Source organism: Hemicordylus capensis, chromosome 4 (genome assembly GCF_027244095.1).
Source record: "Hemicordylus capensis ecotype Gifberg chromosome 4, rHemCap1.1.pri, whole genome shotgun sequence".
Lineage (NCBI taxonomy): Eukaryota > Metazoa > Chordata > Lepidosauria > Squamata > Cordylidae > Hemicordylus > Hemicordylus capensis.
In genome coordinates, this window is record NC_069660.1 from 93,744,835 (window position 1) to 93,769,825 (window position 24,991).

A 24,991-nucleotide genomic window follows, 5' to 3' on the forward strand; every position below is an offset into this window, starting at 1 on the left:
TGAGAGTTGTTTAATTGAAAAAAATCTCATTTGCTATGATAGAATGAGAATTCACACCTCAAAGTCACTAAAACTTTAAAAAATCGCCAAAAATCAACCATGAACCGAATCACCCGAATTTTTCAGGTCCAAAATTCGGGTGATTCGGCTCGTGCCCGAAAAAATTTGGGGGACATCGGGGGTTTTTTCTGTGTGAATTCTCATTCTATCATAGCAAATGAGATTTTTTTCAATTAAACAACTCTCATGACCCCACTTTCACTTTTTCACACTTTCCTTTACTATGAATAATATGAGGAAGTAAACAATTTAGCACACTTCACCTTATGAAGACAAGCCTCATAAATATTCACCAAAATTCACCCCCTGCCCAATCACTCTTAAATTGGGGATGGGTGGTAGCCTCCACCCATTAGACACTATCTACCAGCCCACCCCACTCCTTTGGGGCAGATCCACTTTCTGCCCCAAAGACACCCAAACTTCAAAAATTCTCAAAAAATCAGCCCTCTGCCCAATCCCCCTGAAATTGGGGTGGTAGCCTCCACCCATTAGGCACTACCACCCCACCCCACTATTTTGGGGCAGATCCACTTTCTGCCCCCAAACTGCCCCAAAGTCACTAAAACTTCAAAAATTCTCAAAAAATCACCCCTTTGTCCAAACCCCCTGAAATTGGGGTGGTAGCCTACACCCATTAGGCACTACCACCCCACCCCACTATTCTGCCCCAGGCCCCACCTTCTGCCCCAATATGCCCCAATATGCCCCAAAACATGAAAATTTCAGAAATTTACCAAAAATCAGCCCTCTGCCCAATCCCCCTGAAATTGGGGTGGTAGCCTGCACCCATTAGGCACTACCACCCCACCCCACCCCTTTTGCCCAGATCCCATGCTATGCCCCCGAACTGCCCCAAAGTCACTAAAACTTTAAAAATTCACCAAAAATCAGGATTTTTCCCAATCCCCCTGAAATTGGGGTGGTAGACTCTACCCATTGGTCACTACCACCCCACCCCAAAATTTTGCCCCTGGGCCCCTTTTTACCCCCCGAATCGATTCGGATTTGGATTAAATCCGAATCCAAACCGAATCAAGGGTGATTCGGGTGACCCAGATTCGGGCACAAAACAGAACAGGTGTGATTCGGTTCGGGTCCGAGCCGAATCACCCGAAAACCCGAATTGCACACCCCTAATATGTGGCTTGGGACCAGGGTATATGTCAGACCACATCTGCTCATAGAAATACATTAAATAAATCATCTGTGTTGTGGTGTTCTGAGTATCCACTCTTGCTTCGCTAAAGGTCCAATACTCTATGCAAGAGTCCCAGCAACCACTAGGTTAACTTTCTAACCAGTAGTCTACCAGTGGACCAGGTTCTGTCCTCTCCTGTGCAGTGCTGTTTAGGGTTAGACCTACTGGAATCAGGAAGGCCAGAGAAGCAGAAGCCTTTAAGCAACTGCATGGACTCCTGTCATATGCATACAATACATGCCAGTTCAGTATCTTCGGGTCACAATGGGCTTTGGGAGCAGGACACCCTGCTCTTCTGGAGGGATCATCCAGATGTCAGATAATTCAGCACAAGATTCTAATGAGGGAGAGGCAATCAGTCTGTGCTCAAGACCAAAGTAGACATGACTTAAACACATGGTTTGGGTTTTGAGGGAGTGGTGGTAAATAGCTACACAGAAAGGAGTGATCCAGATCAGCACCTCCTTGGAGAACTTAACCCTTTGCCCAGACATGATCCCTGTCCAGACTGCAGGCTCCCCTGGTGGCTGCTGTGTGTTTTTTTAAGACATCCATGCATGACTAAATGACACATTATTTTATTTTTCAAATTTGTATACTGCCCCAAACTTGCATCTCTGAGGCTTGGTCCTGAAAGGTGTGGTAGCCAGTCTGTTTTAAATAAAATCTTAAAGTCTCATCTAGTTTGGCCCAGAGACCCATTTCTCAGACACACACTGCACCTGGAGTGTGTCTCACTTTCTGCCTTCCTCCTTTCACAGATGCAGTTGGGAGCTAGAGGTTTCAGAGGCTACAGTAATGAAGGCTATCAAGACAGTGCTAAAATGTGTCCATTTGACACTGGAATCACTAGTATTTTTTATGGCAGTCCAGTTTGACTCCTGCATCCATACTATCATCAGTTGTAGCCCATTTGTTTTCTCCCATAGATATAAATGGAAATCATTCATTTCTCTAGGAGTCAAGACATAAAACCCATCATGACAGGCATTTTACTAGTGAGAAGTCTAGTCTCCTGTTTCCTACACAAGGAAGAAGCAATTGGAACAGAAACCTTAACTGGCTTTGTTGTAGGCACTGAGCAACTAACAAGACAAAGTTTATACAAGAATGTTTAAAATGCTATCTTATGATACCTGGGCTTGGGTAGAGGAAGAGCAACAGATTCTTAGGGAGATATAAACACATCTATATGAAATTCATTTAGAAAAAAACTAAAGCTTTCTAGCTAGAAAATCACAAATGGAAATTCATGGTCATACACTGAACCAGCTCTAAAGTCAGGAAGAAAATTTGATTATGATCCCTTGTTTTCAACAATGCTGTCTGCCCTTCAGAGCTCAGGATTTGAGCGCTGGGTTCAGCATGAGAGTTTTCATTAAAATTAGGGTTTTAAGAAAGCCCATAAACACATGGAAAACTCTGCTGCCAAACAAGCAAATATTTACACTATAAAGTTGTCTGGACATTTTTTTAATTAGGCTTGTGTGATGTATTGCATGATGTCCTCAAAAATTGGAAAGGGTACATAGAAAGGGTGAAACAAAATACGTCAGATAATCAATGTGGAACATTAGCAATTTGAATGTTGGAGATCATGCTGATTAGCATTCAAAACGTTGGGGAAGGAAAAAAAAGACAGTAATTGAATTGAAATTATTCCAGTTAATTATCAACGCTGCTTCTGACTAGTTTTTCCAAATGAACAATCAGTGTTAACAAAATAATCAAATGAAAAGCTAAGTGAAAAACGTTTTTGTGTGTGCCAGGATCTTTCCATTCTCAGCTGTTGTGTTGCTCAGAACAGTTCTCAGCAGTTCCACTAGTCAGCGTTTTGACAGATAATGTAATGTGTTTGCTGGAAAGCAACAGCAGCAAAGAGTGAATGTGGTGTTTGTATTGGACAGAGAGCTGGGCTCAAATCCTCATTCAACCATGAAGCTCACTGGAAGAACTTCTGCCTGGAGAAGATCAACCCAGCAACTGGGTTGCTGTTACAATATTCCATAATATTTAGTGATGATGTGTGCACAAGATCCAGAAGTGATCACAAATTGTTAAACATCTATATTCTCCAAGATGGGCCATGCGTGGGGACGTGGCAGAAAGAAGGCGATTGGCTGACAACAGAGGGGGAGGAGGAGATTGGCTGACAGAGTTCGCAAGCAGAAGCACCTGAATGGGCAGTTGGGATTCCATATGCAGATAAGGAGAAGGAGCCTGTGAGAGCAGAAGCACCATGGTGATTGGGCAGTGGGGATTCCATATGCAGATAGGGAGGAGGAGTCTGTGATGGTTAAGGTCAGCTGGAATGCAACTGTTACTGGTCGGAAGATGTTCTTGATTGTAGAGAAGAGGAATATATATGGATAGCAGACAGGGGTCTGCAAAAAGACGCGTCGTGAGGGAGGAAAGAGCCCCTTCTGGAGAATGAGGCTGCCGTTGTGTAAATTAGATGAGGAAACAAGATGAACAAAATCTGTTAACTCAGGGAAGGAGGGAGAGAGAGAGAGAGAAATCACGAAGGGAGGCGGAAGAAAGAGTGGGGAAGAGCGAGTGGAGGAGAGAGAAAGAGAGAAAAAGAAGGGAGGGAGAAGAGAGACAGAAGGAAGGGCAAGGGACTGTCCTGAGCCTGTCACTAGCCTGAAGGGAATGAGCGGCCATGGTAGCACTAGCAGCAAGGAAGGGCCCAGTCAACCACTGCTGCTGTTTGGGGCTACTGAGGTCATTGTCCAAGGGAGGCAGGCAGGCAGGCAAAGGACGGGCCTGGGCCTGGGCCTGGGCCTGTCAGCAGCCTGAGGGGAATGAGCAGCCATGGTGGTGGCAGCAACAAGGAACGGCCCGGTCAACCACTGCTGCTGCTCCTGGTGGAAGAGCAGGAGCGGGGTTCGGGTGAGGGTGGGGAATAGGAGTGTGCACAGACTGGTCCAGGGCCATACAAAAGGCCTCCAGACCGGTCCGGAATTTGGCCGGTCCAGTGGTTCAGCAGGGGGCGGGAGTGTGTCTTTAAGGGGGGGTAGTACCCCCCCCCCACTCTCCACTCTTCTTCCTCCAGCACTGGACTTTCCTAAAACGTTCTTGGGGCGGCAGAGTTCCTCCCTGCTGCCCCTGCCCCCATCGTTGTCTTCAAAGTTAACAAGCAGAAAAAGCTGGTGCCATACATGCGCCCGTCGCGGGGGGGGGGGTGTCCGTCGCCGGCACGTGCACCACATACATCACAATGATGTATGTGGGGGGGGGGGGCGCCAGCGGTACCAACAGACGCGCATTCGTGGCGCCACTTTTTCTGCTTGTTAACTTTGAAGACAACAACAGGGGTAGGGGCGACAGGGAGGAACTCTGCCACCCTAAGAACGTTTTAGGAAAGTCCAGCACTGGAGGGGGAAGAGCAGTGGGGGGGAAGTACTACCCCCCGGCCCTTAAAGACACACTCCCCCCCAGTGCCGGACCACGCCTCCGTGGTTCTGTGCACATCCCTAGTGGGGAAGTCTCTGGGGATAGGGGGCTACAGCTTGGCCAATAGGCGGCAGCAATGCTGCAGCCATGACCAAGAAGGGTGAGGGGGATGGAAGCAACTGGATGGAGGAGGAGCAGGAGTGCAGCTCAGGTGAGGGTGGGGAGATCTCTGAGGTGAGGGGAGCAATCAAGTACTCACGCGCAGATGCTCTAGAGCGCGCACAAGAGTTCCAGCATTGAAGTTGAGGAAAATAATGGCGGCGCCTAAAAGGCAGAGGTGGAGGGCTGGCAGGCGAAGCCCCTCCAGCTGGAAGAGGTGGGCAGATGGCGAGCAAACCCCAGCCGGCCAGGAAGAGGAGGCGGTGGCGGGGAGAAATAATGGTAGTGGCTAGGAGGTGGGCAGGTGGATGGCAGGCAAAGCCCCGCCAGCTGGGAGGAGGATGTGGGAGGCTGCAGCGGGATGGCCTGGCCTTGGCCCACCCACTGGGGTGATGCGGTGGTGGCAGCAGGCCCTGGTCCAGCTGCATGGAGAAAGTGGTGGTGGGCCAGCGGGACAGCGTGGCCCGAGGGGACGGCAGTGGAGGGAATGGCCAGTCAGCCAGCCATTTGCATGCCGGCATAGCGGGGCGGATGGCTAGGCCCAACTAGAGGCGCAGATGCTCTGTGCCCAGGTCCACTAGTACAGAAGAAAAGGCCATGCTGTGAAGAAGAACCAGCATGGCTTCTGCAAAAGTAAATCTTGCCTCACCAAGTTATTTGAGAGTGTCAGCAGGCATGTGGATAAAGGTGATCCAGTTGATATAGGATACTTGGACTTTCAAAAAGCTTTTGACAACATTCCTCATCAAAGGCTCTTGAGCAAACTTAGCAGTCATGGGATAAGGGGACAGGTTCATGTGTGGATTGGCAACTGGTAAGGGGAAATCCAAAATGGACTGTAAGGAGCTCCAAAAGGATCACTCCAAACTGGGTGACTGGGCAACAAAATGACAAATGTGGTTCAATATAAATAAGTGTAAGATGATGCACATTGGAGCAAAAAACCCCAACTTTGCATATATCCTGATGGGGTCTGAACTGTTGGTTACTCAGGAGAAGAATCTTGGGGCTGTGGTGAACAGCTCGTTGCAAGTGTTGACTCAGTGTGTGGCAGTTGTGAAAAAGGCAAATATTCTCTGTAATATGCCTGGGATCATTAGTACGGGGATTGAAAACAAAACTCCTACTATTATAATGCCCTTATGCAAGACTATGGTGCAACCACATTTGGAGAACTGTGTACGGTTTTAATCACCATATCACCAGGGCTTTGTAGAACTGTAAAAAGATGCGGAAGAAGGCAACCAAAATGATTAGGGGCCTGGAGCTCTTTTCTTATGTGGCAAGGCTACATCATCTGGGGCTTTTTAGTTTAGAAAAAAGATGACTGAAGGGAGACATGACAGAGATCTGTAACATTATGCATGGTCTGGAGAGAGTGGATAGAGATAAATTTTTCTCCCTCTCTCACAACACTATAACCAGGGGTCTGAAAGCCCCCTTTAAAAGGGGCTTGGACAAATTCATGGAGGACAGATCTATCAATGGCTACTAGTTTTGATGGCTATAAACTGCCTCCAGGCTCAGAGTTAGGATGCCTCTGAATACCATTTGCAGGGGAGCAACAGCAGGAGAGAGGGCATGCCTTCATCTCTTGCCTGTGGGTTTCCCAGAGGCATCTGGTGAGCCATTGTGTGAAACATGATGCTGGACCAGATAGGCCTTGGGTGTTTTCTAGCAGGGCTGTTCTTATGTTATGTTCTTACCATGCAGCCAAATTGCTCAGAATACTTCTGTGGAGTTGGTTTGGGCAATACTTTTGAGCTAGCCCCACCTGTGTTGGGGAATGGCATACCAGGAAGGGAAGCAGGACAAGTTTGTGCACAGGTTTAATTGTCTATGGGCAGGGCTGCCTCAGACACATTTTCCAAACCAGCTCATGACAAAACAACATGATAGGGAAGGAGGAGTTCAAAAGTAAGCAGGGGCAATAGCATGTGGAGAAGGAAGGCCAATTGTGGTGTTCTAGATAAACGTTTTCATGAGGAGAGTCATGAAGAAGGAGAGAAGTTGTCTAGGCATTGAGAGAAGCCTGACTGAATGCACAAAGACATGAGAAGGATAAGGAAGGAAAGGGGGCCGATGGGTTGAATCTTGGCAGAGCAGATAGGATACAACAGCTTGGGGAGAACAGATAGTTAAGGACAAAAAGGAGAATTTTAAGTAGAACTAAGTTAAAGAACTATTATTAGGACCTCAAAGCTGATACAAATGGAAACAATACAGAGACATGAGAGAGGCTTGACTATCATAATGGCCAGTTTAATATAAATATCCTGAAGGGATGGCCAACAAAGAGGAGGTTACTTTAGTCTGGAGGGCAATATGGCAGGTGTGCACAGGCCTCCCATTCTCTGCAATGGCCAAATGCAGCCCCTGCACACACACTTGTGAACATGTATGGTGGCAGGGGACATGGCTCTGTTACACACAAAGACAATGTCTTCACACATGAGTGGTACACACATGGTTGAATGGAACAAATGTTGAAAACAGAGATAAAGGCAAAAACTTTGGATATTATTCAGAAGAGCTAAAATAGGAAATGCAAGCAAGCTAGACTTCCTTTTCCTCTGCTTCTGGTGAAAAGTTCAAAGGGATAGTCATGCATGGCCTACATAAAGGCATGGCTTATGTACCTTCTCACAGATGAGATGTGCAATTTATTTATTCAAAATATTTATACCCCGCCCCTCCAGTACACTAGTGCTCGGGACAGCTAAATTTCCCCCCTTTAATATATTACACGCAGGAAAGAGTAAACATAATTATTATGCTTTGATGCTCCTACATAATATGCTGGAAAGCTGACACTGAAAACAGATCTAAGTGAGTGCAATTCTAAAAAGCAGATTGGAAGACAGTAAGCAAAGCTAGAAGAACACAGACCATTGAGTCAAAGAGCTAGATGGTGGAGGGAGGGAGGGGGATGTGATGGTAGTTGAAGAAGGAAGAATGTGCAAGAGAGGATAGTTCAAGGCTGGGGAATATTTGTGAATGTTTGAAGCAGATGGCCAAAATAAGATGGAAATCAAGAAGCATGTTGGTGTTGGAGGATAACAACTGAGGACATACTCAAGACATTCAGGAAAGAAAGGACCCTTCGAGCTTTTAAAAATATTATCCATAGCACTATACCTGATCTAGCCCTTGTGCAATATGCTGTTCTCATATAAGAAAATGGACCTGCTGTGGGGGATAGCAATGTTGCTTTTTATATGCCTTCACTAATGATATCATAAACAATAGCCAGCGGGCACTCATGATCCACATTTCACACAGCAACCAAATAGCAATATTAGTTGGGGAGCATTATTTTCCCAGATAAAAAGGATGGACTCATTGCTGGGAAAATGTGATATCTCCTAATTAGAAGTGACTAGTAGACAGTGAATGTATGAAAGTAGTACATACAGCATTAGAATTTGGATTTTGGAGATCTATATTTCCAGATTACAAATCCCATGTTCAACGAGGAAACTCAGTGTGTGATCTTAGCACAGTTGCAGTTTTTCAGCCTGTCTTATCTAATAGGATTGTTGTGAGGATAACATAAGATAGTTCTCAGGAGTATTGTCCTGAGACAACAGCTTCCTAGAGGAAAGGGGAGATACAAATGTGATAAAACAGGAGGGGAGATAAAAGAATTACCAAATGGGTAACAACTGCCTATTCATTGAACTGAAACCTTATAATCTGGGAAATCTTGGAGAAAGGAGATGGGGCTAACTGGAGTGTAGGTAGAAGAGTGGAGAGAGAAAGAAGCATTAATATGTACCCAACTGATCAGCCAGATGTTTTCCTTTTTCAAAAGGAATGATTCTTTCATCCTCCATATCACACTTGTTTCCAACCAGGATGACTTGGGCATTATCCCAGGAGTACGTCTTTATTTGAGTGGCCCTGTGAAAGAAGAAAAGATCTGCATTGAGAGCAACAGCCAAAACTATCCCACAGACAGTATGAGCAATGAAATAAGAAAACCTCCAACCCAAAATGGGGTGTGGGATGGACCCAGCTTGTAAACAGACAATCTTGTCAATATATACAACAGTATTGCAACCAAATCTATAACTATATAGATATAACTATATAGATATAACTATATAGTTAACTATCTATTACATTGACTTCTATTTTAACCCATAACGGCTGTATGTTTGTTAATATAAAACTCCCTGTTTCAGGGAATTTAAGATAAGAAATCATCCCTTTACAAATAATGTTTAAGAAAAGTGATTGATTGTAAACATTCTCTGTTAGCTGCCTCTTAGTTTCTTGATTCCAAGAGTTCTGGGTCCAGAACCTGCCTCTTTACATGTTCCCAAGGCTTTGGAGTGCATGAGAGGGGTGATTCAGATGTACTGACCCTATGCCAGTATCTACATTGTATGCCCAAATGGGCAAGGACTGGTCCTCTCAAACATTGTGCAGTACTATGTACATGGATGGTACTATATAAATAATGTTCAGATACAAATAATCAAGTAAAATTTTTTCCCTCCATTAACAACTCTTTAATCCTGTTGTCCTGATTCAGCTCCAGTGAGTAGTACAGCATTCCCCAAGCAGCTGTTGCTGCTGATATACATCTTGTATTTATTTTTAGATTGTGAGCCCTTTGGACAAAGAACCATCTTTTCCCTCTTATTCTTTTTTCCTATGTTCACTACTTTGAGAACTTCTATGTTGAAAAGCAATATATAAATAAATAACTTCATGAGTGCACTACTGAATACATAAATGCACCACTGAGAGACCTTAAAGGCCAAGTTGAAGACAGATCATCCTGGAGAGAATCCATGTGGTCGCTAAAAGTCAACACTGACTTGACGGCACTTAATCAGTCAATCAACTTCATGGGACTCCCTTCTGACTAAACATGCATAAACCTCTCTCTATATAAAATGCTTAGGCGATATGTGGCATGTGCATGCATGGAACGCTGGAGGTGCCTGAGGAGGAGGTGGGCTGAGTGATGGAGCTCTCTTTATTTGGTGGGGCAAAGGCTCCCAAACTCCACTTCCCACGCGCCCCAAGCAACCACTCACATCTTGCTGCTGAGCTCTGGAGGTGATGTGGCCTTGCGAAAGGGCACCTAGATGGCAGCTCGCTGGCTGGTACCGGAGGGGAAGCACAGCCAAAGAGGGCCAGCAGAGGTTGGAGATGGAGGACTCCCACGTCCAGCCCCCTCCAGAAGGAGCAGAAGCACCTGTTGGAGAAGGCCGCACATGCTGAAGCTGTTCTCTGGGTGCTGAAGAGGGCACCCTGTTTCCGCTGTTGGGGGTGTAGTGGAAAGGCCAGGGGGTGACTGAAAGCTGGGGGTGGGGAGAGAAGAAGTGCACACAGGAGGATATAGGGGAGAAGAGACTCCAGGAGGAGAGAGAGGGAAGGAAGGGGAAGAAAAGGGGGGGAGGGGGGAGAGAGAAAAAGAAGGGAGAGGAAGGAGGAGAGAGAGAAAAGAAGGGAGAGGAAGAAAGGGGCAGAGGGGAGGCAAGAGAAAAAGAAGGGAGAGAAGAAAGGGGGGAGAGAAAAGAAATGAGGGGAAGAGGGAGGGGAGGAGGGGAAAGGGGATGAGAGAAGGAAGGGAAAGTGGGGAAAGAGAAAATAAGCCTTCAGACTGCATGAAAGTTTGAGGACAGGGAGCAAAAAAGAAACATGTTGAGTCAAGTCTGGGCTTCATCACCCCAGAGGTGGTTTGAGACGTCTCCTTCCTCCATTTTTTAGTGTTAATGGTCAGTTTTACGTAGTTCTCTCATGAGTAAGATCATTTGACTCACTAATTATTCTATCAACAAATCAAGAGATCAAAAACTGAGTGTATAAATAAATTTATGACACTGAGCTATACAGCAGGAGCTGTGGCAGGGGTCAAGGAGAACAATAAAGTACCAGCGTGCAGATGCTCTGGGTGGGTAAACCTAGTTGTTTTTAATTGTTTTTATTCTGTGAAAGTGTTTTAATTGTTTATATTTTTATATTATAATTTGCATGCTGTACAGTGCCAAGAGATGTATATATCAGGTGGTATATAACTATGATAAATAAATTTAAGCTGTATGATGTGGATGTACTGTATAACTGGCTTCAATTATTTTGTTTAGTTTAGGCTACGTTTTAGTTTTGTACAAGAAAGAACCCTTCAAATCCAGCAGGGGGAGCTAGAAGACATAAAACTGATGGGTTACCTTCCTTCCTAACTGAATGCCAATTGCCATCTCCTGATTCTCATATGTTGTATTACAGTGGATGCACTAGCTAGTAAACATCCTAATGCAGTCTAAGAAGTATAGGTTCAGTGAATTGTGTTCAGTTAGGAATTTAGGCTGTATGCATACATAAAGTCAAAAGTTCCTTTAAAACATCTACCTATATTTTGCATCTCTTACATCTGTTTCATCTTTAGTTTAAAGGCTGAATCTCTCAGAACAATCCTTGCCCATCAAGTTATCTTTGTGTATGTGCACATGCACATGCACAAACACTGCATTTTATTTTGTTATTATTTATTTTATTGATTTATCTATCATATTTCTATACCGCCTGACATCTCTAGGCAGTGTACATGTTAAAATACAATATAAAACAGGGTAAAATAATTAAAACAATTATGATATTTAATTAAAAGCATGAGAAAACAGGTACATCTTAAGTCTCTTTTTAAAAACAGCCAGAAATTGTGAAACTCTGACTTTAAAGGGAGTGCATTCCAGAGGCCCGGGACAGCCACAGAGAAGGCCCGGTCCCAAGTACCCACCAAACAAGCCGGTGTTAGCTGTAACAAGACCTTCCCAGCTTATCTTAATAGGTGGAAGCATTCATTACAAAGGAGATGCTTTCTTAAATACCCTGGACCCAAACCGCTAAGGGCTTTATAAGTAATAACCAGCACTTTGTATTTTGCTCAAAAAACATATTGGCAGCCAGTACAGTTCTTTTAAGATCGGTATTATATGGTCCCTTTGGGTTATCCTGGAGACCAGTCTGGCTGCTGCATTCTGCACCGGTTGTAGTTTCCAGACTACATACAAAGGCATCCCCACATAGTTTGCATTAAAGTAGTCGAGCCTGGAGGTTACCAATGGATGTACCACTGTTTAAGGTCATTTCCCTCCAGAAATTAGCATAGCTGATGTATCAGCCAAAGCTGATAAAAAGCACTCCCGGCCATTGCCTCAACCTGGGAGATCAGAGAGAGTTTTAGATCCAGGAGCACTAGCAAGCTACGTACTTCTTTCTGGGGGAACAGGCAGATCTAGACCATCTTTCAAGGTCTGACCCCACATCAGTACCTCCTACTTATTTTGATTCAATTTCAGTTTATTATCCCTCATCCAGCCCATTACCACCTCCAGGCAGGCATTTAGGAAAGTTATGCCACTACCTTTTGAAATTGATATGGAGAAATAGATTTGGGTGTCGTCAGCAGACTGATAATACTCTGCACCAGATCTCCTAATGCTATCTCCAAGCAGTTTTATGTAGATGTTAAAAATCATTGGAGACATTATGGAGCCACGTGGAACTCCATACAGTAACTGCCACTTCACAGAGCAACAGTCTCCAAGCAACACCATCTGGAATCTGCCAGAGAGGTAGGAACGGAACCACTGTAAAACAGTGCCACCCAATCCCAACTCCCTCAGCCGACCCAGAAGGATACCATGGTCGATTTATTTATTTATTTATTTATTTATTTATTTATTTATTTATTTATTTTTGCATTTTAATACTGCCTTTCGTTAAAATATAGCCCCAAGGCGGTTTACAAAAGTTAAAAACATACAATGAAAACACAATAAAAACAACATGCAAGAGTATAAAAACATATAAAAACAGGCATAAAACAATACAAGAAATAAAAACACCCAGAAGCAGCAGTAAAAACGATTATGTAAAAGCCTGGGTAAAAAGCCAAGTCTTTACAAGCTTTCTAAAAGCCATGATGGAGTCCGAGGAGCGAATGACCACTGGGAGAGCATTCCAGAGTCTGGGGGCAGCAACAGAGAAGGCCCTGTCCCGAGTGCACGACAGCCGGGCCTCTCTCATTGTCGGCACCCGGAGCAGGGCCCCCTCAGATGTCCTCGTCAAGCGGGCAGCAACCCTTGGGAGCAGGCGGTCCCTCAAATACCCTGGGCCCAAACCGTTTAGGGCTTTAAAGGTCAAAACCAGCACCTTGAATTGGACCCGGAAACGAACCGGTAGCCAGTGCAGCTCTTTCAAAATGGGGGTGATATGTTCCCAACGGGCAGCTCTGGATAACACCCTCGCTGCCGCGTTTTGCACTAGCTGCAGTTTCCAGATATTCTTCAAGGGCAGCCCCACGTAGAGCGCGTTACAGTAATCCAGCCGCGACGTGACTAAGGCGTGGGTAACCGTGGCCAGATCTGCCTTCTCGAGAAAGGGACGCAGCTGGCGCACCAGCTGAAGCCGTGCAAAGGCACCCCTGGCCACCGCCTCCACCTGAGCTTCCAAGAGCAGAGCCGGGTCCAGTAGTACCCCCAAGCTGCGTACTTGTTCCTTCAAGGGGAGTGCAACCCCATCCAGAACTGGTAAAATCTCCACATCCCGATTGGCTCTCCTACTGACCAACAGCACCTCCGTCTTATCCGGATTCAATTTCAGTTTGTTAGCCCACATCCAACCCATCACGGCCTCCAGTCCCCGGTTCAGGACATCCACCGCCTCCCTAGGATCCGATGACAAGGAGAGATAGAGCTGAGTGTCATCCGCATATTGCTGACAACTCAGTCCAAATCCCCGGATGACCTCTCCCAGCGGCTTCATGTAGATGTTAAACAGCATGGGGGACAAGACCGAACCCTGCGGGACCCCACAGGCCAACGGCCACGGGGCCGAGCAGTAGTCCCCCAGCACCACCTTCTGGACCCTCCCCTCAAGAAAGGACCGGAACCACTGCAACGCAGTGCCTCCGATTCCCATACTCGAGAGGCGGCCCAGAAGGATACCATGGTCGATGGTATCGAACGCCGCCGAGAGGTCCAGCAGAACCAACAGGGACGCACTCCCCCTGTCTAGTTCCCGGCGTAGGTCATCCACTAGAGCGACCAAGGCAGTCTCAGTCCCATACCCGGGGCGGAAGCCAGATTGAAAAGGGTCCAGATAATCCGTATCATCCAAGACCCTCTGCAGCTGCACCACACGCTCCATCACCTTGCCCAAAAAGGGCAGGTTAGACACAGGTCTATAGTTGTCCAGGCTGGAGGGATCAAGGGAGGGCTTTTTTAATAGAGGTCTTACCACTGCCTCCTTAAGGCACGATGGCATCCTGCCCTCCCTTAATGAAGCATTAACCATCACCTCCAGCCATCTGCCTGTCCCCTCCCTGGCAGCTTTTATTAGCCATGAAGGGCAAGGGTCAAGAGCGCACGAAGTCGCCCGCACACTGCCCAGGATCTTGTCCACATCCTCAGGCCGCACCAACCGAAAAGAATCCAACACAACGGGACCAGATGGTACCAAAGGCACGTCTGCCGGAACTGCCAAAACTCTGGAGTCCAGGTCAGCACGGATGCAAGCGACTTTATCTGCAAAGTGACAGGCAAACCGATCACAAAGAGCTGTAGATGGCTCCTCCCCCATTGTCCGGGGGGATGTGTGGAGCAATGTTTTCACCACACGAAACAGCTCTGTTTGCCTGCACTGAGCAGACGCAATGGAGGCGGAGAAAAAATGTTTCTTCGCCGCCCCCACCGCCACGGCGTAGTCCCTAAAATGGGTTCTAGCCCGTGTTCGATCGGATTCGTGACGACTCTTCCTCCAGCGTCGCTCCAGCCGTCGTCCGAGTTGCTTCATCGCCCTAAGCTCCGAGGAAAACCAAGGAGCGGAACGGGCTCCACTAAGCCGGAGAGGGCGCTTGGGGGCAACCGTGTCAACAGCCCGGGCCATCTCTCCATTCCAGAGATCAACCAAGGCGTCGACAGGGTCACCAGCTCTGGACACTGGAAACTCCCCGAGGGCCGTCTGGAATCCAAGCGGATCCATAAGCCTCCGGGGGCGGACCATCTTAATCGGCCCACCACCCCTGCAGAGGGCAGATGGAGCAGTCAAACTAAACCCCACCAGGTGATGATCTGTCCATGACAAGGGAGTGGTCTCAAATTCCCCCACCTCCAGATCATTTATTTCCCGGTCGGCAAAAACCAGATCCAGAGTGTGTCCCGCCACGTGGGTAGGGCCGGATACCAATTGAGACAGGCCCATGGTTGCCATGGAGGCCATGAAATCCTGAGCCACACCCACTAGGGGGGCCTCAGCGTGGACATTGAAATCCCCCAAAACAATAAGCCTGGAGGAACCCAAGGCCACCTCCGAGACCACCCCCGCCAGCTCAGGTAGGGAGACTGAAGTGCAGCGGGGTGGTCGGTACACCAACAGAATCCCCAGCCTATCTCGGAGGCCCACCCTCAAGGACAAACACTCGAAATTCTGAGATTGCCTGATGGTATTGAAAGCTGCCGAGAAATCCCAAAAGATCAACAGTCACACTCCCTCTGTCAATACCTAATTGGAGATCATCCATCAGGCCAACCAAGGCAATGTCGGTCGCCTGAAAGCCAGTTTGAAATAGGTCTGGAAATCGATGCATATTACCATGCATCATTTTTACTTAAATTTCTCTTAATATCATGGGGCACAATCCACTGAGAGTTTCCGCTGCACTTCTCTATGCTCTCATTTATTTCAGCAGATGTGAACATGGTAGATAATGCCTAATGGACTGCACCTGTAGAGCTTGATTTCTGATTCAGAAGCAGCCTGCAGTACTGATTCACTCCTAATCTCTCATATAGATAGATAGGTTCGCAAGTGCTGGGGGAGCGAACGGACAGGCTAATGGCTAGCCCGCTGAGAGAAAGTAGTGCTGGGGAAAGCAGTGGCTGGGGAGGCGGGAAATCTGGAGCAGCGAGAGAGGGAGTGGGAAAGTGGTGGCCACAATGGGCTGAGAATGGGGGAAGAGCTGAGGGGGAGAGGAGGGGGGCTGAGAAGTGGGGAGAGCCAAGAGGGATGGGGGAGGGCCAAGAATGAGGGGGAAGAACTAGAGGCACAGATGCTCTACATTCGGGCCAGCTAGTTTGTAATTAGTTATGGACAACCCATATTGTGCATACAGAAAGCAATGACAGATATTCTATGAATAATCATATGACAGAATTACCTGTGTTAGTGAGGCTCACCTTACATAAACTCTGCTGTGGAACTGAACTTGTGGCAACTAATCTAAACAGAGTCAGCAGCTATGGTTTTCTAACTGCAGAATGGAAACGGGCAGAGCTATTCCGGGCATCACACTTCTGGAAGTGTGTATGATGGCACAAACATCTCATGACTGTGGGATTTAATCCCTATAGCAGGGGTTCCCAACCTGTAGTAATCCAGATGTTCCTAAACTACAACTCCCTTCACCCCCTGCTACAGTTTATTGCAGCTGGAGATGATGGGAGTTGTCGTTCAGCAACATCTGGAGTACCAAAGTTTGGGAACCCCTGCCCTAGACCATATAGCACATTTTAAATCATTAGTTAGGATTGCATATTATGGTCATACAGCTGGTTTATAGCAGAAGCATTTTGGAACTATATTCGCTACCTGCTGTCAGGGCCAACTAAACAGCTTGGCTCACCTAGGTGGTCACCTAAGACACCAAGCTGTGGGAAGCAGTACTGCACTCACTGTTTGCCACCACATGGCCTCCCTTGCCTCTATCCCTGCAGCTCATTTGTTCACCTGCCCATGACCATGAGGATAGCTGGCCTTCTGGTAGCAAGCATGACTTGTCCCCTTAGCTAACCTGGGTTCACCCTGGTTGCATATGAATGGGAGACTAGAAGTGTGAGCACTGTAAGATATTCCCCTCAGGGGATGGAGCCACTCTGGGAAGAGCAGAAGGCTCCAAGTTCCCTCCCTGGCTTCTCCAAAATAGGGCTGTGAGAGATTCCTGCCTGCAACCTTGGAGAAGCCACTGCCAGTCTGTGAAGACAATACTGAGCTAGATGGACCAAGGCCCTGACTCAGTCTATGGCAGCTTCCTATGTTGTTCCTATGTACTCCTGCTGCCTCCTACTGCATTCACTTCATCCAGTGCCACTGGCCTGGGCCTTTGCTAGGCCTCAAAGTGCCACAGCACATTATAATGGCACCACCGCACACCACAAAATGGCATAACATGTTAAAACAATGCACCATGGTGATGTCATTATACCACATTGTAGAACTTCAGGCCCAGCAAAGCCCCCAGGTGCTGGCACTGGCAGCCACAAAGGTGGGCAGGCAGCTGAGTGGACAGGCAGGAAGCAGGGGAAGAGGCCACAGGCAGGTGAGCGAGTGGATGTTTGGTGGGTACGGGCATTTCTATGAGTTCTTCCTCCCCGGGGGGGGCGGCATGGGGGCAGGCAGAGGGCACTAAAGCCAGGCTTTGCCTGGGGCCAGGGGCATAACAATGGGGGGGCAGGCAGGGCACGTGCCCTGGGTGCCACTTAGCAGGGGGCGCCAAAAAGTGCCCCCGCCGATCCCCTGCCTTTGCCGAAAAAAAATTGTTGTGATTTTTTTGTGTGTGGGTTGGTTTTTTTTGCGGAGCAGTCCCCCTCCCCCCCCCCGGTCCCGGCGCCCCCCCCATTGGCATTGCTCATCCAGCACTGGGCGCCGCAGCGTCTTCGTAGTCTGAGTCTCTGACTCGCGCTCCCCGGCGCACTCCACTGCCCCGCCACCAGTCGCGCATCGGGAGGAGTCGTGCATCGGGAGGAGGACACGCCATGCATGCGTGTCTGGCCTGGGAGCTCGCCGCCTGCACGCAGCACGTGCACTGACTTTGTCTTGAGCGGTGTGTTGGGACTGCACTGCGGACTGCAGAGTGGAGGAAGTAGTGGTGGACATTAGCAAGGACTCCAAGGAGGACAAAAAAGGTGTGTGTGTCTCTTATTCTCATCCTCTCTGCCCAGCCTCGCTAGCCCCGCTCCGGGGCGCCGGCGGGAAAGCGGTGGGGGGGGTGCCTCAATGAAGCCGCGGCCAGCGCAGCCGGCAGCCGAGCTCCATGAAGAGCAGGCGCGTTTGAGGAGGAGCGGAGGAGGAAGGCGCTGCTGGAGCTGCTCTGAGAAGCTGGGCGAGGAGGAGGCGGAGGCAAGCTCCCCACTGCTGAGCCCAGGAGGAACGTCCCCACCCTAAAAAGAGTGACCAAGCGCTTCTAGAAGGCTCTCGCCCGCCTACTGCCCTCTGCACCTGCAGCAAGGCAGCCTGGGAGGCGGCTTTGTGCTGCGCTGAGCGCTGGCTTCGGCTCCCCTCGCCGGCCTGGCCCTGGGTGCGGCTGGCTCTCCTTGAGTGCGGTGCTTCGGCTTTGCAGGAGAGGGGCGTGTCGCACCACACCATGGTGCTTCATACTCCACCCGACGGGCTCAGGGGGCAGCAAGAGACAGCCGCAGCCGAGAACTGCCTTCCCCCCACTGCGCCCGAGAGCCGGCTTCCCCTCCTTCCCTCTCCTCTTTCTCCCCCTCTCCTCCCTCCTTCCATCCACGCAGATCACAGCGAGGAAGCCAAGACATGGGCGGAGGGTAGGGGGCGAAAAGACAGAGAGAAAAGCACACCTAGGGCAAAAAGAGGGTGGGGTGAGGGGCGAAGAAAAAGTGCTCTTCGGGAAGGTCTCCGCTTCGGGGGAGCAGCGACTCCTTCAGCCAGTACACCTTGCCACTTAGTTTGCCTTGGGAAGGGGCGGGGTGCTCCTCGCCTGGCCGCGGGCGCTCTCTCCAGCATGCTACGCACACGGCAGCACAGCACACGCCACAAATTGCCTCTTCCCGCCGCCTGAACTCTGAGGGAGAGGAGGTGGGGTGTCTGGTGGGCTCGCGGGAGCAGCAGCCCTCGGCTGACGCTCCGCTCCTCCCACCAAGCCACTGGGCAAAATGCCCCACAAGCGAGCCGGGGGACGGGGAGACAGCGAGAGAGGGTGAGTGGCCACGTGGGCACCTCTCCAAACAGCAGCCCTCCAGGCTTACAGTGTGAAGAGGAAAATCTTTCTCGACGTGCATGTGTGTGCGCGTGCTGGCGGAGAGAGAGAGAATGAAAGTGAGCGATGAGTGCGTGTGAGAGAGAGCATTTTCTTTGGAAAAAGGGGGCGTTTCTCAGGAACCAAGAAACAGGTGGCATCATCGTTTTGCCAGTGTCTAGACAGCTCTTACTGCTTACAACTTACATTTACAGCTGATGAAGTGGGTTCCAGTGCACGGTTACTTATTCTAAAATAAGTGTCCATCTTTAAGGTGCCCCAGGACTCTTTGGTTTTGTTGCAACAGATTAACACACCTACCTCTCTGGAAGCTGTGACTCCAAAAGTGAAAGGTTCTCTCCAGGCACAGCACACTATGCTGCCCTTCTCGGCCATGCATATGTGCACCCAGGTGCCATGCATGGGAGCACTGCTCTTTCCAATTGGAAGGCACATATTCTTGCCCTTACGTTCAATCCAATTGGATGCATTCACATTCACAGCTTACATCCAATAAACTGCTGAGTAAGCCCTCCAAACTAGGATCACACAGTGTGGTTTGCAGTTCTGGTATATGAAGGGCCCAAACCTCAGTTTTGCTGTTCAGGTGTATAGGCAAACGGTGATTTAATTAAACCAGGAGGTTATTTATTAAGACTGTGTATGAGAGGGAAGCAGGAAGAGGAGGAGATCATGGCTCAAATAATGGTGGCTGAATGTGGCTATTGATTTTCCCAGGAATACAACCAACGTAAAGTGTGTACAAACAGACATTATTATAGAATTAATAAACATAGAATATCTATTATAGACTAGAATATATGTCTGTTATAATTTAAGTCTCTATTATAATATAAGCATAAATCTAGAATAGACTAGAATATCTATGATGGAAAAGGCTAGAATACCTGTCTTGTCTTTTCCATTATGGGACACAAAACCTATTACTATGTTTAAAAGCATTTATTTTCTGGCCATGAGGACTGCAAACTTAGGCTGTTGGTATGCAAGACATTTCTTTAAAATATATATTTCTAAAGAGCCTTGTAGCCTCATGTTTCCTTTTTCCTGTCCCAGTATACTTGCACGGATGCAGCCCACAACCCACATTTGACTATGGCTGTGACACATTTCCATATTTCCCTGATCTGTTGAGCAGAACACAAAGGGCCCTGGTAGCAATGTTCTATCCCCTGCACCTTGTGTACAATTTTTGTTGGGGTTTTTAGAACAAGAACTAGCCTTTTGGTCTTGGAGGTCACCAGATTCCTGTGGAGTCTTTGCTTTAAGCAGTTCAGCTCTGAGCTTCTGTCTTGAGTTTGCATTCTGTTAGTTTTTGTGTAAATGACATCTAAAATGATGCAGTGGGGAAATGCTTGACTAACAAGCAGGAGGTTACTGGTTCGTATCCCCACTGGTATGTTTCCCAGACTGGGAAACTTCTATATCAGGCAGCAGTGATATAGGAAGATGCTGAAAGGCATAATCTCATACTGCACAGGAGATGGCAATGGTCAACTCCTCCTGTATTCTACCAAAAGGAAAACCACAGGGCTCTGTGGGCGCCAGGAGTCGACACCGACCCAACGGCACACTTTACCTTTTTAAAATACAAAACTTAACAAACGTTGTTTTTACTTCTTTAGCGCCATCTGTGTGCATAGTACTTCTCAAGAGAGAGGCAGGGAGAGGTTCCTGCCTGGAGACGCTCACAGTGTGAAAATAGACACAGAGGAGACGATAATGTAAAGGGAGAAGCAATGAAATGGGGGATAAGAAATGGAGAGGAGAGCTGGTCTTGTGGCAGCAAGCATGACTTGACCCCTTAGCTAAGCAGGGTCCACCCTGGTTGCATATGAATGGGGGCGGGGGGGCGCAATTTCAGTGCTTGCCGTAGGCGCTGTTTTTCCTAGTTACGCCTCTGCCTGGGGCACCAAAAATCCTTGGGCCAGCCCTCCTTGCTGTCCACAAAATGAACTTATCAATTACAATCAGCTATTAAGACCAGTAGCACATACAAACCTCCATTGTGCTTTCAAAACCAAATCCCAAAGCTCGTTCTGAAAGACAGCCTCTAAAGTTGGAGTCTGAGTACTCAGTCCTTGTAACTCACTGAGGACAACCTCCTGTTCTAAAGGGCAAACAGTCCCAAAGAACATGGTCAATTGTTTCCCTCATTCCAGAAATTATACACTGATTGGAATCAAGACTGCCTATGATAACAAATTACTATGCAGAGCGCAGTGCCTTTATAAAAATACGCAAGGCAACCTATTTCATCCAATCATTATGCCTAAAATGCTGAAAATAATTCAACTTTGGACAAAAAGAATAAACAAACCCTCCTCCCAGTGCTTTTGCCAATCCTTTTAAAGTTCTTGTTTAACCCAGTTTTTAACTTCAAGAGGAGTCAATGGAACCCCAATATCAATAATATCATGCCCCACTGCTTCTTTAGCTACTGAATCTGCCACCTCATTACCAAAAATACTCACATAGGCTGAAATTTAAAAACAAAACAAAACACCTAACCCAAAGATCTAATCTAATCTATCTATCTATCTATCTATCTATCTATCTATCTATCTATCTATCTATCTAATTCTCTAAGGTGTACCCATGGTTAATCCTGTGTGTGGCAGCTCTCGCGAGAGTTCATGAGCAGAAGCACCATGATAATTGGGCAAAGTGGATTCCATATGCAGATAGAGAGGAGAAGACTGTGAGAGCAGAAGCACCATGGTGATTGAGCAGTGGGGATTCCATATGCAGATAGGGAGGAGGAGCCTGTGATGGTTAAGGTCAGTTGGAATGCAACTGTTACTGGTCGGAAGATGTTCTTGATTGTAGAGGAGAGGAATCTATATATATAAAAGGACAGTGGTCAGGGGTCTACGAAGGGAGGGGTCACGAGGGAGGAAAGAGCCCCTTCAGGAGAAGGAGGCTGCCATTGTATGAATTAGATGAAACAAGATGATCAAGATTTGTTAACTCAGGAAGGGAGAGTGAGAGAGAGAGGAAGGAAGAAAAAAAGAAGAGAGGGGAAGAAATACAAGGGAAGAGCGAGTGGAGGAGAGAGAAAGAGAGAAAAAGAAAGGAGGGGAAGAGAGAAAGAAGGAAGGGCGAGGGATGAGCCTGAACCTGTCAACGGCCTGAGGGGAATGAGCAGCCAGAGGGGTGAGGGAGATGGAAGGAACAGGATGGAGGAAGAGGAGCAGGAGTGTAGCTCAGGTGGGGTGAAGAAATCTCTGAGGTGTGGGGAGCAACAGGGGCATAGCTATAATTGAGCAGATGGGTTCAAAGAACTCGGACCCTCCTACTCCTGAGGAGGAACCTGCAGCTCCACCTCTCCCTCACTCTGCATAGCTGCCGCCCGGGAAAGGGGTGAGCACAGGCCCCCCTCTCTTCTAGCTACACCCCTGGGGAGCAATCAAGTACTAGCATGCAGATGCTCTGTGTGGGTTAAGCTAGTATACTGTAATCCAGAACTTGATCAAATCTCATTGATTAAAATTTACAATCTATATCTCCATTCTGAATTGTTAAAAGAGAAAAGGTTTCCCCATATCATGTGGCTTAAGTGGCTCCTACTTCTCCTGTCTGCTGGCCCCTTTAATTAGTCATTTCCTGAGCTAGCTCCTTTCTGACTTAGTACAAGTAAAGACTTAGTATAGAAAAAATACTAATTAAAGGGCCAGTAATCATGAGAATCAGGACCTACTTCAAGTCACATAACATGGGGAGACTTGCCCATATTATGCTTCTGTCCTTTATTCTTCCTCGCCCACACACCTGTTTTGCTTTTAAAATCAAAACACTTTCTTTCCACATGGCTGGGGTGGGTTTCATGTATAAACATATAGAACTACCCCATCATGTCTATTTTTGGCCCCATTATTTTTGCCTAGTTTCCTAATTTCACTTCCCCAGCACAAAAGCAATTAGAAAGGATATGTGAACACCTGGAATGCAAAGATGTGAATTACTAAACATTATAAGCAGCCCCCCTTGCTGGCTGCAGGAAAACTGAATAACAACGAAGCCCAGTTCTCAAAGGTCTTTGCAATGCCACAGGAGATGTGAGGAGAACTCTCTTTTTCACTCTCAGATTGGTCCTACAGAGAGCCTTTAACTGGAGAATCGATTTTAAAATGTCATCTGGTGAATTAGAAATTCAAAACATAAGTTTCTCCCCACATGTAATTTCTATGCCTCTTTAAATCACACATATATTTTCCATCTGATTTGTATTGTCAGATAATCTCCTTAAAACATCAGCTATAAATATGTTGGTTTTATACAAGCACATGTCCCATCATAAGGTTAGACCATAAAATAATGTGCAAGCTTCTTGCCTCAAATCCTTTGCCCATTTCCAGTATGACAGTAATTTCAAAATAAATGTTTCTCTGTGAAAAGATTTACAATTTCTGATCCTGTTTTATTTAAATGTTTCCCAATTTCTCAGAAACAAATTAAATTAAAGCAGTTGAGAATGCAGCAACTAATTTGCAGCTTTTAATGTTCTGCTCTAAAAAAGATTGCTTTTTTCCAAGAGCGTATGGCAATCTCTTTGCAAAGCCTGTAAAAAAAAATTTACAGGAGATCACAAACTGCATGATTTTTCTCTTTTATATAGAAGGAAATGTGTTGCAGTCTTGTACTTGTTTTCCAAAATGACTAAGAATGCCTTCTTTTCAAAGTTGGTTTGATAGATTCCCTGCTGGTTTTATAGTGCATTGGTTGGTAAAGTGTCCTTGATGTTTTCCATTTATTCCCAGTATCTTAGATGTCAGCCAGCCTTCTGTTCCATACGGGATTTGCAACAATCTCTTATTTACACGAGCTTCTGTTTACCACATTTCGAGGCACAGCGCTGCATCATCAGCCAAGCAAAGGAAATTGGTGCTTGGAGGGAAAAACAACCTGCAAGCAATTGTTGACTTTGGAGGCACAATCTCTAGTCACTTCCATGGAGTGACAAGATGATGAAACTGAGAGGTGGATTTGGCCTTTGCTGTTAATTCTTATCATGTGCTTTTCTAGCTTCAGAAAAAAATAAAAATGTTCAGCCTTCCCTGAAAGCTGAAAACACACATTTTAACTACATACCATTTAAATACATCCATGCCCTGCTAACTGGGCAAAGAGGCACCTTTAACATGGTGATTCTCTTTATTTAGCAGGGGGAGAGTAACTGGCCCTGTCCACCCCCAGCACAGTACCTCCAGTGACTGTTGCTGGTGTCTCTCTTAGGTTTCTTTTTAGATTGTGAGCCCTTTGGGGAAAGGGTTACATCTTATTTACTTATTATTTCTCTGTGTAAACCGCCCTGAGCCATTTTTGGAAGGGTGGTATAGAAATTGAATCAATAAATCAATAAATATGCCACTTATGAAGTGCCTACTCTACTAACATTCCATGGCTGACAGGATGAGGAAAATTACTCAAACTAGTCCCATTGAAATTGAAACAAATTAAAAGGACAAGTTAAGTAATGCCTAACATATTCTTTTAATTTCAATGAGACTACTTTAAGTAATTTCCCTCATCTTCTCAGCCAATATTTTTTAGCCATTGCCACTTTTTTGCTCCCCCCCCCAAACATTCATTATTTCCCCATCTTGGCATTTTCCAGACTACAAGATTTGCAGTGCTTAAAGTGTTGCAAAGTAGTATGGAATGAGGCAGCAGTTTGAAACCGCGAGCTCAGCAATTCTCAGGCAGTATTATATGCAATTTGAGGAGGTTTTGCCTGTCCATATTGCCCATCACTCCAGGCAGGGAGCTTCCATATTCCACCTCGAACGCATCCATTGGCCCCTCCTCCTCCTCAATTTGAGGCCAATGGGGTTGCGGACGGAGAGGGGGGTTGCTGATGCAACAGAGCTTTTTTAAAAAAAAATCTTAATGCACTTATGCAAATGAGCCAGCAGGGGAAAGAGCCCTTCCAAAACAATGCCTTTTGTTATTGCAGGCTAGTACAAGACAAGCAAAGACTTTTTTTTTTTAAACCCCAATGGTGGAGAGAAGGGGGGCGGCAAAGGAGAGGCAAGTGCTCCTCCAGTGAGGGCGAGCAACTTGAAGATGGGGGGTGGAGCGGATCACAGAGGAGAAACTGCCCATTTAAAAATTCCAAAAGTGGGACACAGTCCCTTTTCTACAAATCCCATTCCTCT

General features: G+C 46.9%; 1 protein-coding gene across 3 annotated transcripts in view; it reads right to left on the reverse strand.

Annotated features, from left to right (window-relative positions):
• The window catches only part of RAB3B (RAB3B, member RAS oncogene family), a 149,563-nt gene that overhangs the window by 5,526 nt on the left and 119,046 nt on the right, over positions 1–24,991 (reverse strand). For 2 of the 3 annotated variants that reach the window (XM_053249980.1, XM_053249979.1), the window contains exon 4: positions 8,595–8,719. In XM_053249980.1, coding sequence (XP_053105955.1) covers positions 8,595–8,719 — 125 coding nt within the window. The remainder of the gene's footprint in view (positions 1–8,594; positions 8,720–24,991) is intronic. The other variant, XM_053249981.1, reaches the window with a different exon arrangement.